General features: G+C 37.7%; 1 protein-coding gene across 2 annotated transcripts in view; it reads right to left on the reverse strand.

The window, feature by feature from the left end:
- The window catches only part of MTMR9 (myotubularin related protein 9), a 64518-nt gene that overhangs the window by 19755 nt on the left and 25672 nt on the right, over positions 1-19091 (reverse strand). For both annotated transcript variants that reach the window (XM_059372174.1, XM_059372176.1), the window contains 5 exons: positions 9355-9528; positions 7335-7552; positions 6324-6485; positions 3726-3867; positions 1764-1984 (listed from right to left, as the gene is read on the reverse strand). In XM_059372174.1, coding sequence (XP_059228157.1) covers positions 1764-1984; positions 3726-3867; positions 6324-6485; positions 7335-7552; positions 9355-9528 — 917 coding nt within the window. The remainder of the gene's footprint in view (positions 1-1763; positions 1985-3725; positions 3868-6323; positions 6486-7334; positions 7553-9354; positions 9529-19091) is intronic.

The following is a 19091-nucleotide window of genomic DNA, read 5'->3' on the forward strand; positions in this document are numbered from 1 at the left end:
AGATTGAAAATAGAAGGATGAAAAAAGATTTTCCATACATAGTAATCAAGAGAGAGCTGGAATGGATATATTACATCAGATGAAATAAACTTTAGGCCAAAAACTCTTACAAGAGACAAAGAAGGAGATTTTAAACTGGAAAAAGAATTAATCGATCAAGAAGATATAATAATTATAAACATATATGTACTTTACATGAGAGCCACAAAATACAGGAAGCAAAAACCCACATAATGAAGCAGAGAAACAGATAATTCTACAATATAGTTGAAGCCTGCAATATCCCACTTCTGACAATGTACTGAACTAGACAAAAGACCAATAAAGATATACAGGACTTGAACAAAATGTAAGACAAATACAGAACACTCTGCTCAATGAGAGTACACATTCTTCTCAGGTGTATATGAAACATTCTTCTGGATAGATCATAGGTTAGGCCACAAAACAAACCTCAGTAAGTTTCAGAAGACTGAAGTCATACAAGTACCTTCTCCAACTACTACAGCACGCAGTCAAAAATCAGTAACAGATGAAAAAACACAGATGAATGAAAATGAAAACACAATATCCTAATACAACATATGGTGATTCAGTGGAAACAGTGCTCAGATGGAAATCTATAGCAGTAAAAATCTACATTAAAAAAGAACAAAGATGGGGCACCTGGATGGCTCAGTCAATTAAGCACCTTCCTTTGGATGAGGTCATGATCCCAGGGTCCCGGATCAAGCCCTGCAGAGGGCTCCCTCCTCAGCTGGATGTCTGCTTCTCCCTTTCCCACTGGCCCTCAACCCCCTCCCCACCCCAGCTCATGCTCTCTCTCACCCACTGTCTCTCTCCCACTCAACTGTTTCTTTCTTTCAAATAATAAAAAAAAAGGAACAACAAAAAAAGGAACAAAGATCTCACATTAACAACTTTTAAATCAGTAACTTTATACCTTAAGGAACTGGAAAAAGAAGGGCAAATTAAACCAGTGCTAGCTAAAAGAAGGAAAAAATAAGTGGAGAGAGTAGGTAGACGAAATAGAAAAGACAACAGGGAGCATCAGTGAAACCAAAGCTGGTTCCTTGAAAAGACCAACAAAACTGTCCTTTAGCTAGAATGAGAAAGGAAAAAAGAGAAGAGGAAACCTTTTGACTATACCCAATTGAGATGACCAGTTAAGTATCTTTAAAGATTATTCTAATAGGAATCTTCTAAATAAACCTATAAACTTGACCTGTCTGGACTGTGAATCCAGGAGAATGTCACTCTGGGCCTGAGGACAGTTTCCAGGGGTAACAGACAAAGTCTGGAGCAGGAGCAGGGAAACCTGTATTATAGCCCTACTACTGGTGACCAACTGGCTGTGTGTCCCTGGTCAAGTCAGTTAACTTTCTGGATATTCCCCTCCCAATCTATAAAACTGGATGGAAGGTGAAGTTCGATTATATGTTAAGGCTTCTTCCAGATGTAAAATTACTGTGATCTTACATGAGGAAATTAACATTTAAAATGGTTACCCAGTTTACTCAAAGCTTTTAAATCAGTGTATGGACTAATTTTAATCTAACAGAACAAATCTAGGGCATGTTCTCACCTAGCACTGGACAGGCTCCTAGTAAGAACACATGTCATATAATTTAATTTATACTAAATGTAACCTCTACCATCCTATAAATAATATCAATGTAGGACCAAATTCTGGTCTCTTTCAGGAAGTAACCAAAACAACCACAAGCAGAATGGTCCCCATCCCATGTAAGCAGTGTACCCACCTTTCACTTTCATTGTTGCCCAGAAATGTTCCAAACTGTGAGGCATATGCATGCTCAAAGAGCATGATGAGGAAATTCTCATTAAATTCAAAAGAGCAAGGAAACTGACGAAGTATCTGCCACACACAGTCCAAGAAGAGAAGAAATACAGGTGACTCCCACTTCTGTTTACTATTACAATAGGCTGACTGTGCACAGCGTTGCTGGAACGGGTGGCCAGCCTAAGACAGAGAAAATGGAAATGTGACAGTCATAGCCTAGTGAGAGCACATTATAGCACGCTCTATTAACATTATTTTAAACAACTGCAACAAAACTCTTACTAGATGGAATATCATATAATCTGGATGGTTGCCGTTTAATGATCTCTTGGTTTAAAACAATTTTCAGCAACTGGGGAAAACAGGACTTCCAAATATTTTACATAGCCATGCAGTTGAGGCATAACCATAAAATCTGCAATTATCCTTGGTGAACTCTATAAAATAAAATTGTCTAGGTCTCTAATTTGTAGCAAAGTCAAAGAATATAAGGTCTTTAGGTACCAAACAAAAGACAGCTACCACCTTTTATCTCTCCAAAGCATTGCAGATTATTGTAAGCTACATAAGTGTCACTACTGAACAGAAATAAATATGGGGCTCTTACACACCAAATTTATAAGGTCACTCTTATTTTCATTATATATGGAATAAAGTTATTGTCATGAAAAGATCTTTATAAGTACTTTTATATGAGATAAAATTGTTCCTAGTTGCCCTCTTCTCTCCAAAGGAACTGGAAGAGTCTGCCCTCTACTGACTAAAGGAAATTTAAGATCATTTGGCTCTCTCCACCCAGAACCTTATTGACCTTACCTCAGATCACACCCTTCTAGGTATTTCACACACTTGCTTTCCTTTGAGTCCTCATGCTACCTTATCTGACAAAAATGTCATGAACATTTACCAGTGGCTAATGGTATTTTGATACCCATCAAAATGGTAATGTAAATCACAATCATTTATTCGTTTGCTTTACATCATGAGGAATGTTGCTGAAGCTATAGATTTTTACCAAATATTTGGGATGGACTTGAATAGAGATATAGGTTAGTTGTCAAGCAGGGTAGACAGACATGGTATACATAATAGCATTAACATATAATAAATCTAAATTTTTACTAGAAGGGCCAGAGATGATTTTTCTCCAGAGATAATTCTACTTTAAAGATCTATCTAAACATTTGTTCTTAATCATAACCATTTACTAAGTTACACAGTGTATATACATTTTGTAAGTCGAACTCTGACTTACAGGATTTCAATCTATTTTACAAGGCCTTTTTTCAGTTGTCATTCAGCATTATGTAATGGCACTGCGTTATGTCCTAGGGGTAAAAGAGAAACCAATGGGCATGGTTCCCCGACCTCAAAGGAGTCACTTTATTTGGGTCTCATTTAGGGAACAAGGTATGAAGACAATGGATTTATCTTTAGCTGTGAAGAAGGTTAAGGTCCCAAAAAAGACTTCATAAGCGCAGCGACATTTAGCTCTATCTTAAATAAAGCAGGAGGATGTCACCTGGTAGGGCAAGAGGATAGGGTGGAGCCGGACGAGCAAAAGGCAGAAAGTTCTAGAGCATGTGCCTTATAATACAAATCCTCATGCCCCCTTCCTGCTTTGTTCATGTTTTTTATCTCTACACTATTTTACACTCTTTGTTATTTCCCCTGTAGGTAACAAAGTACAATTAGTGAGAGTTTGTTAAAGGAATGAAATGCCAAATGAGCAAAATAAGCAAAGAGAGGCACAAAAGTTGAGAGGCAGTGAAGATTATAAATGTTTACTGTGAGAAAGACAGTTAAACATATCATTTAAGCATTTTAATCAATCAAAATTTCATATATTCTTTCCACTCCTGCAAACTGGGATCACATCAATTATTAGCAGTTCCTGTGCACATCAAGCAGCTTTTCTTACCTGCAGCCACTCTCTTTCTATCAGGGCCTCAAAACCACGGATGGTCCTGCTTCTGGGTTCTAAGATGATCTGGGCCAGGGAGGTAACCTGAAGTGTAGAATCAGTTCCTTCTGTTCCATGAATCAATATGGATGCCCCTTCCCTGATAGGAAAATCCAGAGTACAAATGGGATACTCCCAACATGGTCAATCAACTCCATTAATAACAAAACATTTACTGAGTACAGTATTTCAAACTCATGCATTCTGCTCTGTCCAGTAGGATTTAGAGTTGAAATAAGGCACATGAAGAGAGCTTCTCTTAGGAAAGAAATACTATGGGCTTCAAATATCACACGGCAAGATACTTTTTAAGCTGTAACAACCTTCACAAAACAATTTAGTTGAATTTTTTCTCCTTTAACAAAATCCAAAAGCAGTCTTTTATCACACATAATAGGTGCTTATTTCTTCTGCCTTTAATAGATGATTAAAGCGCTTCTCATCAAACATAGAAACATACACTTAAAAGTTATTTTTCTGTATCTCTCTGACCTTGATTCTACCTTTTCACCATTAGCTGACTATTAAGGATGCATTCATAAACTGTAATGTAACAGAGCTAGGAAAGAAGACCTGAACCACACTTTCAGAAACAGGAAAACAAGAAGAACCATTAAAAAAAAAAAAAAAAATGGCATAAAACTGTCAATCTAGAAAGTCAGTGGCAATGATATTACTATACCATGATACTTAGGAGGAGTCTGGGACCCCATTATTCTAAAGACTATGAAAGAAATACCAAAAACTAAATTAAGTACATCTCCCCTCCTCTTCTTCCAACTCTCATATCGAAATGACAGTGAAGGATATTTCAAGAAAAAGGAGAATAACCTCAACCACTTTCTCCTAAGAATTTCAAGTTTGGGAACTACTATTAATTCTCTTCCCATGTACTAATATCCTTTATGTAGCTATAACAAAAAGTAATTTTTTATGATTTCCTCTTTTATTATAAACATTTTCCCATGTTTCCACATCACCTTTAGAAGTATTGTCTTAATGGTTATATAATATTTTATTAGGTGATCAACTAAAATTTGCCTAAATGTTTTAAGAGTTATTTAGGTCATTCCTAATTTCTGTTATACCATACTTAGCTTTTTGTCTTCTGTGAAATTATCTGAGAGTTAATTTGAAAATAAGACTCCCTGCCATTCTCCTACGGTTAGGTTAACAACCTCATTCTTAGGATGAAATCTCATGACTAGGTAGAAGGATAGGAGCAAATATTTAAGACTTCTGATACATACATTCAGTCAATACATCCTAGTTATCTGTGGCACATTTCACATTTAATTCAATTAATTTTTAATGTCTATTTTTACATTTTGAGTGATTGATTACAAAGGCAGATTTTTATGAAGATACAAATAATAAACCAGTATATATCAGAAAAGGGAACCCAATCCATGGCAAAATAAACCAAAACCTTCAAGTCGTACAAGAATGTGGAAGTCCCTATTTGTTTCTGTTGGCCAGCTGAATCTAAACAAAGGTGGAGCTAAATCCTGTTCTTCACCTTGCCTGGACCTGCAGTGTCCCATTAGTATGGCTGCAAATTCAGACAACATGATGACAAGTGTTCATTATCATTTACAGTTCATAAGAAAACAGAAGCCTCCACATTCACCATGCAAGGGGAAATCTTTTTAACTTAGGTTATAAAGAAACAAAACCCTTTAATACTAACATCTCATCATTCTCATCCCGACACCAAGAATCTCTACCCATTACTGGTTTTGTCACTAACTTATCACATAATCTTAAGCAACCTGTTCTATGATCAATTTCTCACTAACCATAAAAACATTACATACATACTTCCATAATTTGGAAACATCAATAAAACAAATTATAGTCTCAAGGAAAAGTGCCTCCCAACTATGCGTTAGTGATACTTATACATACATATTGTGTCAGAGGAATCTCCTTCTTAAAAAGGGCATTCTAAGCTTCTGCAACAACTTACACCAATCCTTTTGCCTCTATGTTCAAGTCTTCTGCCTCAAGTCTCAAGGATTAGCAACCTTCAACTGAGTGAATGAACTAAAATCACTTCACATACTTCACATCACTGCCCTCAGGTATGCTCAACTTGAGATCCTGATGTAACTACACATATCAAGTCGTTTGTTAATAAGATACCTGAGAAATCAGAAAGAATCATTATACTGTGTAACAGAATTACATGTTTCTTTTCACTGACATTTCCAAAGTAAGACGACCGGTTTTGCCCTCTGAGCACGGTTTAAGAAAAGGAAAATTGGTAGATCCACAATTCAAGGATTTTATAGAAAAAAATAGTTCCTTTAGTACTTAAAAAAAATCTGTATTATTGAAGGTGTGTGATGTATGTGGTCAATTAAATACCAGACTCTATGTACATATTTCATCAATAACTGAATGGCAATGACTATCACATGTAGTAATTTATAAAATGATCTGAACATATAGACTAGGTGCAAACTTTAACACAATATATAAACATAGTCTGGATAAAAGCAAAGTCTAGTTAGTAGTATGTGTCCCATTCCGGAACACTGAAATACACTTTACCTGTCAATACACTGAGCTGCTAGACAAGCAGTTGTAAGAATCTCTTTGATGTGAGTCAGCCAGTTCGAAGCCTCCAATCTACCGAGCCATCGGTCCATGTTATGTGTTTGGTCATTACAAGCTTCTACAAGTTTAATTAAGCTCTCCTGAAGAATGTGATACCTTTAAAAAACAAGAAAAAGCAAAAAAGAAAATAGAAAATACAATGACGAAGGAGAAACCAAACTCAAACCCCAACCTCCAATATATCCAAGAGGCAAAGTAGCTCAAAACAGTACAAAAATATTTACCTAGTTATACAGTAATTTGATAACTAAACACTGAAAAACTAGTATTTAAAATGGTTGCAAAGAAGCTTAACATGCCTGTCATGGTAAATCATTCCTCAGATGAACAGATTAAACCAGTTCATACAGCTGAATTATCTGACCTGGGAGCGGGCCAGAACACTGCATTTTGTGACAAGTCATGAGGCCACACGACTGACATCCACAATCCTGTTCCCACAGGTCCAACACTAGATACCAGTACCTTCGGCAGGGATGGCCAAGGCTAGCTCAGATCCCTTGTTTATTAGCTCCAACCCCACCTGCCCATCCAGAAGCCCTTATAAACCTCTAGCTGTAAGCATAAACAAGAGATACAGGTAGAGGAAATAGGATGTGGGGGAGAGAAGTCTCTAGTCTTCTGACTTAGAAAACTATACTTATCTGTAGCATATCTGATCACTAAGTGTGGTGACCAGTGATCTACAAGTAGAGGAACAGACCTTGCAGTAATGAAATTGCAGAGTTTCACTTAGAGAGGACATGCTATTTGACTAAAAGTCACTTTTGGGCACCCAAGATTAAGTTTCCTGCTTATCTCACAAAACATGACAGGATATCCCACCAATTTCTAACTTTAGGTAAATGGGTAGGTTCCTTTGAGAACCTGTGATCTTTTAACAGCTAATGGTTCACTCTAATGCACTTCAAAAAAGAGTCCATTACTGTCTTTAGAGTCTTTTACCTCTCAATAGACTTATGAATCCGCCTCCACTGGGGATAATGAGCTTCTTGTTCAAAGCCGCCACCTTTGGCTCTAGCTTGCTGAGCGACATTTAAAGAGCGGGTGTCAATGATGTAGCCTCGTTTTCCTGCCCTGAGAGTAGCATTTATCAGCTTTTCATCTTCTTTGCACCTTCTCCCATTTGTGCCAGTGAGTGGCTGACCACTTCGCATGATTACCTAGAAGCACAATGCAGTTTAAAATTGAAGAGTAGCCGCTTTGAAAGTTTCTGAAAACAGAAATGAATTAGCTAGAGGAAGAGTTATCTAAAAAACAACTGTGTGACTCTTTGGAGATGAATTTGATCCTGAAAAAAATAAATATTTCTATATATTTGCAATAGTTAAAAACTATAAAACAAAAATAAGCCCTGCACTTTAACAGTTTTTCTTATCTCAAAAATAATTCCACATAATACAGTATAATTACTAAAGAGATCAAATATTACAATTCATTTAGTCAGTAAATTGTTTACTGGACAAGGCCTTGTAATAGAAGAATAATAGCCTATGTGCTGACAAACTTTTGTTTCAACTACATAAACAGGGTGGCAGGTTTTATCAAGAATTACAGGGATGCCTGGGCTCAGTTGGTTAAGCATCTGTCTTCTTTTAAAAAGAATTATAAAGAGAAAAGGCACTCATGGTAAGATAAAAAAGTTTATGCACTATTCTTCTTGTGGGAATCATTTTCATATCTTAAAAACTGTTTGTCTATTATTTATTCTCCTTTGGTCCTTTTTCATCCTTTTCAGTATTTAAAGACTTGGATGTTTCCAAAGACCATTAACTATATATTATAAAAGGTCTGGTTTTGAAACTTTTCTCAAGAAATCAGTATTATACTGGTCTCTTCCCTGGTGAATGGTTTAGTTATTTCCACTTAACCCCATAATACATGCTGTTATCTTTACTACCTTGAAATTTAACATGATGAAGAAAGATCATTCAGAAGATGACAACAGCTAACTCCCAGATGTCGACAGCTAACTCCCAGGTAACCATGTAAATAGACACATAGTATATTTAATATCAGTTTTCAAAATGCTTTGTAATGAACCCTGATTAACAGAAATACTACTGAGCAAACAGGATAGATGATCTGATGTCAATGCAGCAAATTTTTAGCAATCTTTTTATCCTAAATATCCATACTTGATTTATTATCCACAGAAAAAAGGGAAATGGAATATGAATATAACTTATCCACTAATTTACTATTGGCTTCAAGATGAGAGAAAAGAAGAGAACAGAAACAGATTTAGAAAATATTTAGGGGGCAGCTGCATGGCTCAGTCGGTTAGGCATACAGCTCTTGATTTCGGCTCAGGTCATGAGCTTAGGATTGTGGGCCCCATATTGGGCTCCATGCTCTCGCTTAGGATTCTCTCTCCACCTGCGCTACTCTAGCCCCACCCTTGTGCATTCTCTCTCTCTCAAAAAAAAAAGAAAAGAAAATATTTCGGAAACATACACATACATACAGCAAGTGCTTGCCTATTCAATTACTGACTCCTGTATTTACTAAAGTTGTAACAATAACATGTGTCACTCTTCTCCCTTTTGGGAAAATAAAAATGTCCACTCAATTTACCTCTTATAGGGAAATTTAGCACAGATAATTAAATAAAGATAATTAATTAAAATAAAGTAGCCTACCACTGTTCTAGTTGGAGAAATTTATTTTTCTATCTAACAGCATTATTTTAAGTGTCAAATGAACATTAATTCTCTTTGTGCTGAGTCCTGAAGATAAACCTATCTGGCCTTTCTAATTTTGAGCAGCATCATGAACAAAATTCAAAATCATACCCTAATCACAAAACATACTACTCCTGATTCCCTCAAGTTTAAATGAAGGAAGTCCTAACAGGAGAGACTAATCACATCAATGAACATGTACATAGAAAAGGGAGTATTTCTAAGAAAAGATCTGCAAACTAAGGCTTTCAGTGGATCAAGGAGCAGTACCATACACTTACCATTCCATTTTTTTTATGGTAATAGCTGAGTACTGGGAAGCGTCCTCCATGTCGAAAAGCAGCTACCTTTCGAAGAGCTTCATCATCAATGGATTTGGGAACTATGACAATTGGCGGGTAAGAAGGGCAGACAGCAAATTCCTTATTGACATAGCTTAACCTCCATTCACTGGTCTGAAAAACACAAAATACTTCAAAGCTAAGCAAGTATCTCAATGTCACAAAATAATCTGAAAATTTTAAAGGACCTTAGAGATCAACTTCCACACAATGAAGAAGCCATCTCTCAGGAATTTAATGTAAGGATACCTAACCGATACTTGAAGGAGTTCTATTCTTCAGAATCAGCTTCCTGCTATGCTAGGGATCCTCTGTTCCTAGAAAGTGCTTCCTTTTATTGAGCAAAATGAGGCTTCTGTCACTTCCTCTACTGTTTTTACTATGATTTCAGCGCATGTTCCTATTTCACATGGCATCCTATTAGCTGACATCATCCCATTCATCCTTTTTGGGTACCATTTATTTTATTTTATTTTTGGTACTCTTCAGTATAGCAACAGGAAGACTGTAATACTCTAGATAATGCTTAACCAGAACAGATGAGAACAGAGCTACTATGTACATCAAATCTCCTGTTCTTTTCTATTATTTAAAAAAAGGAGGGGCGCCTGGGTGGCTCCGGTCATGATCCCAGGGTCCTGGAATGTAGCCCCACATCAGGCTCTCTGCTCGGCAGGGAGCTTGCTTCCCTTCCTCTCTCTCTGCCTGCCTCTCTGCCTACTTGTGATCTCTGTCAAATAAATAAATAAAATCTTTTAAAAAAATAAATAAATAAAATTAAAAAAGGAAAATGTAGAAAGATCGGTAATATCTTTAAGACAATAATGACTTAATACTTAAAAAAAAAGTTATACATAGGAATCGATGAACTCATTTCTAACTCACTACACTAAGTACTAAAAGTATACCATATAAAGTTATCCAATGACAACTTATTTCGAATATTAAAAATAAAAAACACTTGAAGACTGTAAGAAGTTGTTTACGTAAATTTTGATATATTTCGATAAATCAGAGGTGGCCTAACATACTGGCCATGGGTTGCAGTACCAAGAAGATAAAATAGAACGATGTTCAACATACTGTAGAGAAAGAGATTAAAAAAACAACAACAACTTTTTACATGATACATTATATTTTTAAATTAAACCATTTTCACTTTTAAGTTATTCTCTTAACCAATTTTAAAGACAGTTTCCAAAAGATTTATTATTTAACAAAAGGAATTTACCTGTTGTCCTGCACCTCCATCTCATAATTCCCCCTTTCCCCAGAGGCAATCATTTTCAACTCTTTTAGCTTTAATTCTGGAGTTTACCTCCAAATTTCTAAATAATATGATTACATTGTTACTTCTTGATTTTCAAGATTAGGCATTACTTATTGATTTCCTACTCTGGAAAACGGTATGATCATCCACTGACCCGCAACACCACTTTCTGGCATATATTAAGTTTACATACCTAGGGCTCTCTATTCTGTCCCACTGGTGTATTTGCAGTAAGTCCCATAGCTTTTAGAATAGACTTGATATTTAGTAGGCTAAGTCTCTTCCTCCCTTTTATTTTCCCCTCTCCAAGACTACCTGGGCTCCTCTGAGTTCTCTGCTCCTCTGTGCGACTTTTATGAAATTTCATGTTAAAAGCCATTGCAGTTTTAATTAGACGCACTGACCCTATGGATTCATTTGAAGACAATTACATCTTTAAAATATTCAATCTCCTTGTCCACGAGCATAGTGTCTCTCACCTTTTTAAAGCTTTCTTAATTTTTTCAATAAAGTTGTATAATTCTCTCAATAAAAGCCCTGCATAATTTTCTTTAGTATATTCCTAGAAACCTTTTTTTGTTGTTGTTGCATTTTAGTTATATGTTTACAAAGTTGTGGTTGATGGAGAGAAATGCTTATTACAGTCGCCAAGAATCTTTCAGCTTCCTGTGTACACAAGCATATAAGCAACAATGACAGTCTTGCTTCTTTCATTCCAAGCCTTATACCTCTTATTTTTCCTTCTTGTCTTACTGAACAAGCAAGGAGTAGTGGCTGGTAGGCATCTTGTCTCACTCTTGAACTTAAAGTGAATAATAAAAAATTTGCTCTTTTTATGTTCTTATTTTGGGTAGCTTTATTAGATTTATCAGATAGCACTTATCAGATTATGTAAATAACCTTCAACTGTATTTCTGATAAGAGCTTTTATCAAGCATAGATGATTAGTTCTAGCCTACTGTTTTTTTCTATTTTCATTTTATTACACCATTTGTGTAATTTGTCTTTCCTCTCTAATTTTGTGATATTCCCTTTGCCTTACTATTTATATCTATACTACAACACATTTAGTAAAGATTCTTTTTTATTGTCTTGCATGGTGTTTACCAGGATACTTTTGAGCTTGTGACTTTCATTGATTCTGGAGAACTCTGGACCATAACCCATTTTAATAGTGCCTCTCTTCCATTTTCTCTATTATCTTCCTCCTGAACTCCCATTTAATAAATGCTGGCTCTTTCCCCTTTATCATCCATGCATGTATCTAACTTCTCTATCACTTCCCCCAACTTTCTTGTTTCTCTGCTCTGTACTCCGAGCAATTACTTCAGATCTATATTCCAGATCATTAATTTTGTTTCTCATCAGGTACTTAAACCTTACATTAAGTTTTTTCTTTTTAATCAACTTTGAGATTATTTGTATGAAAAATAAACTAGATCCAGTTAGAATGTGTGGTTTCATGAGTCTTAATAGTCGTATACACCCATGAAACTACCACCACAATCAAGATAACAACATTTCAATCATCTCCCACAAAATCCCATGTGTATTTTTTACAATTTGTATCTTCCCCTCCACATCCCAAATTAGGAAATCACTAATCTGCTTTCAGTCACTATAGGTGTTTATCTAAAAAATCTTTGCCTAATCCAAGGTCATAAAGGTTTTCTCCTATGCTGTCTTCAAGAAGTTTTATAGTTTTAGCTGTTATTTCATCCATGTATAGGTCTTCTTTATACCCTATCACATTCTCTCTCTTTTTTAAAATTTTTTATTTTTTATAAACATATATTTTTATCCCCAGGGGTACAGGTCTGTGAATCACCAGGTTTACACACTTCACAGCACTCACCAAAGCACATACCCTCCCCAGTGTCCATAATCCCACCCCCTTCTCCCAAACCCCCTCCCCCCAGCAACCCTCAGTTTGTTTTTTGAGATTAAGAGTCACTTATGGTTTGTCTCCCTCCCAATCCCATCTTGTTTCATTTATTCTTCTCGTACCCACTTAAGCCCCCATGTTGCATCACCACTTCCTCATATCAGGGAGATCATATGATAGTTGTCTTTCTCCGCTTGACGTATTTCGCTAAGCATGATACGCTCTAGTTCCATCCATGTTGTCGCAAATGGCAAGATTTCATTTCTTTTGATGGCTGCATAGTATTCCATTGTGTATATATACCACATCTTCTTGATCCATTCATCTGTTGATGGACATCTAGGTTCTTTCCATAGTTTGGCTATTGTGGACATTGCTGCTATAAACATTTGGGTGCACGTGCCCCTTTGGATCACTACGTTTGTATCTTTAGGGTAAATTCCCAGTAGTGCAATTGCTGGGTCATAGGGCAGTTCTATTTTCAACATTTTGAGGAACCTCCATGCTGTTTTCCAGAGAGGTTGCACCAGCTTGCATTCCCACCAACAGTGTAAGGGGGTTCCCCTTTCTCCGCATCCTCGCCAGCATCTGTCATTTCCTGACTTGTTTATTTTAGCCATTCTGACTGGTGTGAGGTGATATCGCATTGTGGTTTTGATTTGTATTTCCCTGATGCCGAGTGATATGGAGCACTTTTTCATGTGTCTGTTCGCCATCTGGATGTCTTCTTTGCAGAAATGTCTGTTCATGTCCTCTGCCCATTTCTTGATTGGATTATTTGTTCTTTGGGTGTTGAGTTTGCTAAGTTCTTTATAGATTCTGGACACTAGTCCTTTATCTGATATGTCGTTTGCAAATACCTTCTCCCATTCTGTCAGTTGTCTTTTGATTTTGTTAACTCTTTCCTTTGCTGTGCAAAAGCTTTTGATCTTGATGAAATCCCAATAGTTCATTTTTGCCCTTGCTTCCCTTGCCTTTGGTGTTGTTCCTAAGAAGATGTTGGGGCGGCTGAGGTCGAAGAGGTTGCTGCCTGTGGTCTCCTCAAGGATTTTGATGGATTCCTTTTGCACATTGAGGTCCTTCATCCATTTTGAGTCTATTTTTGTGTGTGGTGTAAGGAAATGGTCCAATTTCATTTTTCTGCATGTGGCTGTCCAATTTTCCCAGCACCATTTATTGAAGAGGCTGTCCTTTTTCCATTGGACATTCTTTCCTGCTTTGTCAAAGATGAGTTGACCGTAGAGTTGAGGGTCTATTTCTGGGCTCTCTATTCTGTTCCATTGATCTATGTGTCTATTTTTGTGCCAGTACCATGCTGTCTTGATGATGACAGCTTTGTAATAGAGCTTGAAGTCCGGAATTGTGATGCCACCAACGTTGGCTTTCTTTTTCAATATCCCTTTGGCTATTCGAGGCCTTTTCTGGTTCCATATAAATTTTAGCATTATTTGTTCCATTTCTTTGAAAAAGATGGATGGTACTTTGATAGGAATTGCATTAAATGTGTAGATTGCTTTAGGTAGCATAGACATTTTCACAATATTTATTCTTCCAATCCAGGAGCATGGAACATTTTTCCATTTCTTTGTGTCTTCCTCAATTTCTTTCATGAGTACTTTAGAGTTTTCTGAGTATAGATTCTGTGTCTCTTTGGTTAGGTTTATTCCTAGGTATCTTATGGTTTTGGGTGCAATTGTAAATGGGATTGACTCCTTAATTTCCCTTTCTTCTGTCTTGCTGTTGGTGTAGAGAAATGCAACTGATTTCTGTGCATTGATTTTATATCCTGACACTTTACTGAATTCCTGTACAAGTTCTAGCAGTTTTGGAGTGAAGTCTTTTGGGTTTTCCACATATAGTATCATATCATCTGCGAAGAGTGATAATTTGACTTCTTCTTTGCTGATTTGGATGCCTTTAATTTCCTTTTGTTGTCTGATTGCTGAGGCTAGGACCTCTAGTACTATGTTGAATAGCAGTGGTGATAATGGACATCCCTGCCGTGTTCCTGACCTTAGAGGAAAAGCTTTCAGTTTTTCTCCATTGAGAATGATATTTGTGGTGGGTTTTTCATAGATGGCTTTGATGATATTGAGGTATGTGCCCTCTATCCCTACACTTTGAAGAGTTTAGATCAGGAAGGGATGCTGTCAAATGCTTTTTCAGCATCTATTGAGAGTATCATATGGTTCTTGTTCTTTCTTTTATTGATGTGTTGTATCACATTGACGGATTTGCGGATGTTGAACCAACCTTGCAGCCCTGGAATAAATCCCACTTGGTCGTGGTGAATAATCTTTTTAATGTACTGTTGAATCCTATTGGCTAGTATTTTGTTGAGTATTTTCGCATCTGTGTTCATCAAGGATATCGGTCTATAGCTCTCTTTTTTGGTGGGATCCTTGTCTGGTTTTGGGATCAAGGTGATGCTGGCCTCATAAAATGAGTTTGAAAGTTTTCCTTCCATTTCTATTTTTTGGAACAGTTTTAGGAGAATAGGAATTAGTTTTTCTTTAAATGTTTGGTAGAATTCCCCCGGGAAACCGTCTGGCCCTGGGCTTTTGTTTGTTTGGAGATTTTTAATGACTGTTTCAATCTCCTTACTGGTTATGGGTCTGTTCAGGCTTTCTATTTCTTCCTGGTTCAGTTGTGGTAGTTTATATGTTTCTAGGAATGCATTCATTTCTTCCAGATTGTCAAATTTATTGCCGTAGAGTTGCTCATAGTACGTTCTTATAATAGTTTGTATTTCTTTGGTGTTAGCTGTGATCTCTCCTCTTTCATTCATGATTTTATTTATTTGGGTCCTTTCTCTTTTCTTTTTGATAAGTCGGGCCAGGGGTTTATCAATTTTATTAATTCTTTCAAAGAACCAGCTCCTACTTTCGTTGATTTGTTCTATTGTTTTTTTGGTTTCTATTTCATTGATTTCTGCTCTGATCTTTATGATTTCTCTTCTCCTGCTGGGCTTAGGGTTTCTTTCTTGTTCTTTCTCCAGCTCCTTTAGGTGTAGGGTTAGGTTGTGTACCTGAGACCTTTCTTGTTTCTTGAGAAAGGCTTGTACCGCTATATATTTTCCTCTCAGGACTGCCTTTGTTGTGTCCCACAGATTTTGAACCGTTGTGTTTTCATTATCATTTGTTTCCATGATTTTTTTCAATTCTTCTTTAATTTCCCGGTTGACCCATTCATTCTTTAGAAGGATACTGTTTAGTCTCCATGTATTTGGGTTCTTTCCAAACTTCCTTTTGTGGTTGAGTTCTAGCTTTAGAGCATTGTGGTCTGAAAATATGCAGGGAATGATCCCAATCTTTTGATACCGGTTGAGTCCTGATTTAGGACCGAGGATGTGATCTATTCTGGAGAATGTTCCATGTGCACTAGAGAAGAATGTGTATTCTGTTGCTTTGGGATGAAATATTCTGAATATATCTGTGATGTCCATCTGGTCCAGTGTGTCATTTAAGGCCTTTATTTCCTTGCTGATCTTTTGCTTGGATGACCTGTCCATTTCAGTGAGGGGAGTGTTAAAGTCCCCTACTATCATTGTATTATTGTTGATGTGTTTCTTTGATTTTGTTATTAATTGGTTTATATAGTTGGCTGCTCCCACATTGGGGGCATAGATATTTAAAATTGTTAAATCTTCTTGTTGGACAGACCCTTTGAGTATGATATAGTGTCCTTCCTCATCTCTTATTATAGTCTTTGGCTTAAAATCTAATTGATCTGATATAAGGATTGCCACTCCTGCTTTCTTCTGATGTCCATTCGCATGGTAAATTCTTTTCCACCCCCTCACTTTAAATCTGGAGGTGTCTTCGGGCTTAAAATGAGTTTCTTGGAGGCAACATATAGATGGGTTTTGTTTTTTTATCCATTCTGATACCCTGTGTCTTTTGACAGGGGCATTTAGCCCATTCACATTCAGGATAACTATTGAGAGATATGAATTTAGGGCCATTATATTGCCTGTAAGGTGACTATTACTGTATATGGTCTCTGTTCCTTTCTGATCTACCACTTGTAGGCTCTCTCTTTGCTTAGAGGACCCCTTTCAAGATTTCCTGTAGGGCTGGTTTGGTGTTTGCAAATTCTTTCAGTTTTTGTTTGTCCTGGAAGCTTTTAATCTCTCCTTCTATTTTCAATGATAGCCTAGCTGGATATAGTATTCTTGGCTGCATGTTTTTCTCGTTTAGTGCTCTGAAAATATCATGCCAGCTCTTTCTGGCCTGCCAGGTCTCTGTGGATAAGTCAACTGCCAATCTAATATTTTTACCATTGTATGTTACAGACTTCTTTTCCCGGGCTGCTTTCAGGATTTTCTCTTTGTCACTGAGACTTGTAAATTTTACTATTAGGTGACGGGGTGTGGGCCTATTCTTATTGATTTTGAGGGGCGTTCTCTGAACCTCCTGAATTTTGATGTTCGTTCCCTTTGCCATATTGGGGAAATTCTCCCCAATAATTCTCTCCAGTATACCTTCTGCTCCCCTCTCTCTTTTTTCTTCTTCTGGAATCCCAATTATTCTAATGTTGTTTCGTCTTATGGTGTCATTTATCTCTTGAATTCTCCCCTCGTGGTCCAGTAGCTGTTTGTCCCTCCTTTGCTCAGCTTCTTTATTCTCTGTCATTTGGTCTTCTATATCACTAATTCTTTCTTCTGCCTCATTTATCCAAGCAGTGAGAGCCTCCATTTTTGATTGCACCTCATTAATAGCTTTTTTGATTTCAACTTGATTAGATTTTAGTTCTTTTATTTCTCCAGAAAGGGCTTTTATATCTCTCGAGAGGGTTTCTCTAATATCTTCCATGCCTTTTTCGAGCCTGGCTAGAACCTTGAGAATTGTCATTCTGAACTCTAGATCTGACATATTACCAATGTCTGTATTGATTAGGTCCCTAGCCTTCGGTACTGCCTCTTGTTCTTTTTTTTGTGTTGAATTTTTCCGTCTTGTCATTTTGTCCAGATAAGAGTATATGAAGGGGCAAGTAAAATACTAAAAGGGTGGCAACAACCCCAGGAAAATATGCTTTAACCAAATTAGAAGAGATCCAAAATCGTGAGTGGGGTGAAAGGGTATAAAAAGAGGTTCAAAAAGGAAGAAAGAAAAAAAAAAGAAAAAAGAAAAAAAAGAGAAGAATTTAAAAAAAAGAAAACACCTAAGAAAAATATAAAAAAGAAAAAATATATATATTAGATAAACTAGTAAAAAATCGTTAAAAAAGAAAAAGGTAATAGTTTAAAAAAAATTTACCCGAAGGCGAGAAAAAAAAACAAAAAATGAAAAAGAAACAAATTAAATTAACTGCAAGACTAAAAAAAATCACAGGGAAAAAGCCATGAGTTCCGTGCTTGGCTTTCTCCTCCTCTGGAATTCTGCTGCTCTCCTTGGTATTGAAACCGCACTCCTTGGTAGGTGAACTTGGTCTCGGCTGGATTTCTTGTTGATCTTCTGGGGGAGGGGCCTGTTGTAGTGATTCTCAAGTGTCTGCCCCAGGCGGAATTACACCGCCCTTAACCGGGGCCGGCCGGGGTGAGTAATCCGCTTTCAGGAGCTTTTGTTCCCTGAGCGCTTTCCGTAGAGTTCCGGAGGATGGGAATACAAATGGCGGCCTCCTGGTCTCCGGCCTGGAGGAGCCGAGAGCCCAGGGCCGCACTCCTCAGTGCGCCCTCAGAGAACAGCGCCCAGTTACTCCCGTCTGCCTGACCTCCGGCCGCTCTCTGAGCTCACTGAGCCTGCAACCGGTTCAAGGTAACACCGAGCTGTGAGCTTACTGTCGGCTCTGTCTCTGTAGCCGGCTTTCCCGTTCCAATACCCGCAAGCTCTGCGACACTCAGACACCCCCGATCCTTCTGTGACCCTGCGGGACCTGAGGCCACGCTGACCCCGTGTGGGCTTTGCCCCGGTTTAGCCTCTGGAGCGATGTCCCTCAGCGGAACAGACTTTTAAAAGTCCTGATTTTGTGCACCGTTGCTCCGCCACTCGCCGGGAGCCCCCCCCCCCCCCCCGGGGTCTATCTTCCCGTCACTTTGGATTCACTTCTCCGCCGGTCCTACCTTTCAGAAAGTGGTTGTTTTTCTGTTTCCAGAATTGCTGTTGTTCTTCTCTTCGATCTGCCGATGGATTTTCAGGTGTTTGCAATCTTTAGATAAGCTATCTAGCTGATCTCCGGCTAGCTGAAGTAGTCTCAGCCTGCTACTTCTCTGCCATCTTGACTCCTCCTGGTCTACCCTATCACATTCTCTTGATTACTGAAGCTTTATATTAAGTTTTTAAAATCAAGGAAAAGGTTGGGACGCCTGGGTGGCTCAGTTGGTTAATCGGCTGCCTTCGGCTCAGGTCATGATCCCAGCGTCCTGGGATCGAGACCCTGCTTCTTTCTCTGTCTCTGCCTACCACTCTGTCTGCATGTGCTCACTCTCGCTCTCTCTCTCTGACAAATAAATAAATAAAATCTTGAAAACAAAAATCAAGGAAAAGGGGCGCCTGGGTGGCTCAGTGGGTTAAAGCCTCTGCC

This window comes from Mustela nigripes, chromosome 1 (genome assembly GCF_022355385.1).
Source record: "Mustela nigripes isolate SB6536 chromosome 1, MUSNIG.SB6536, whole genome shotgun sequence".
NCBI lineage: Eukaryota > Metazoa > Chordata > Mammalia > Carnivora > Mustelidae > Mustela > Mustela nigripes.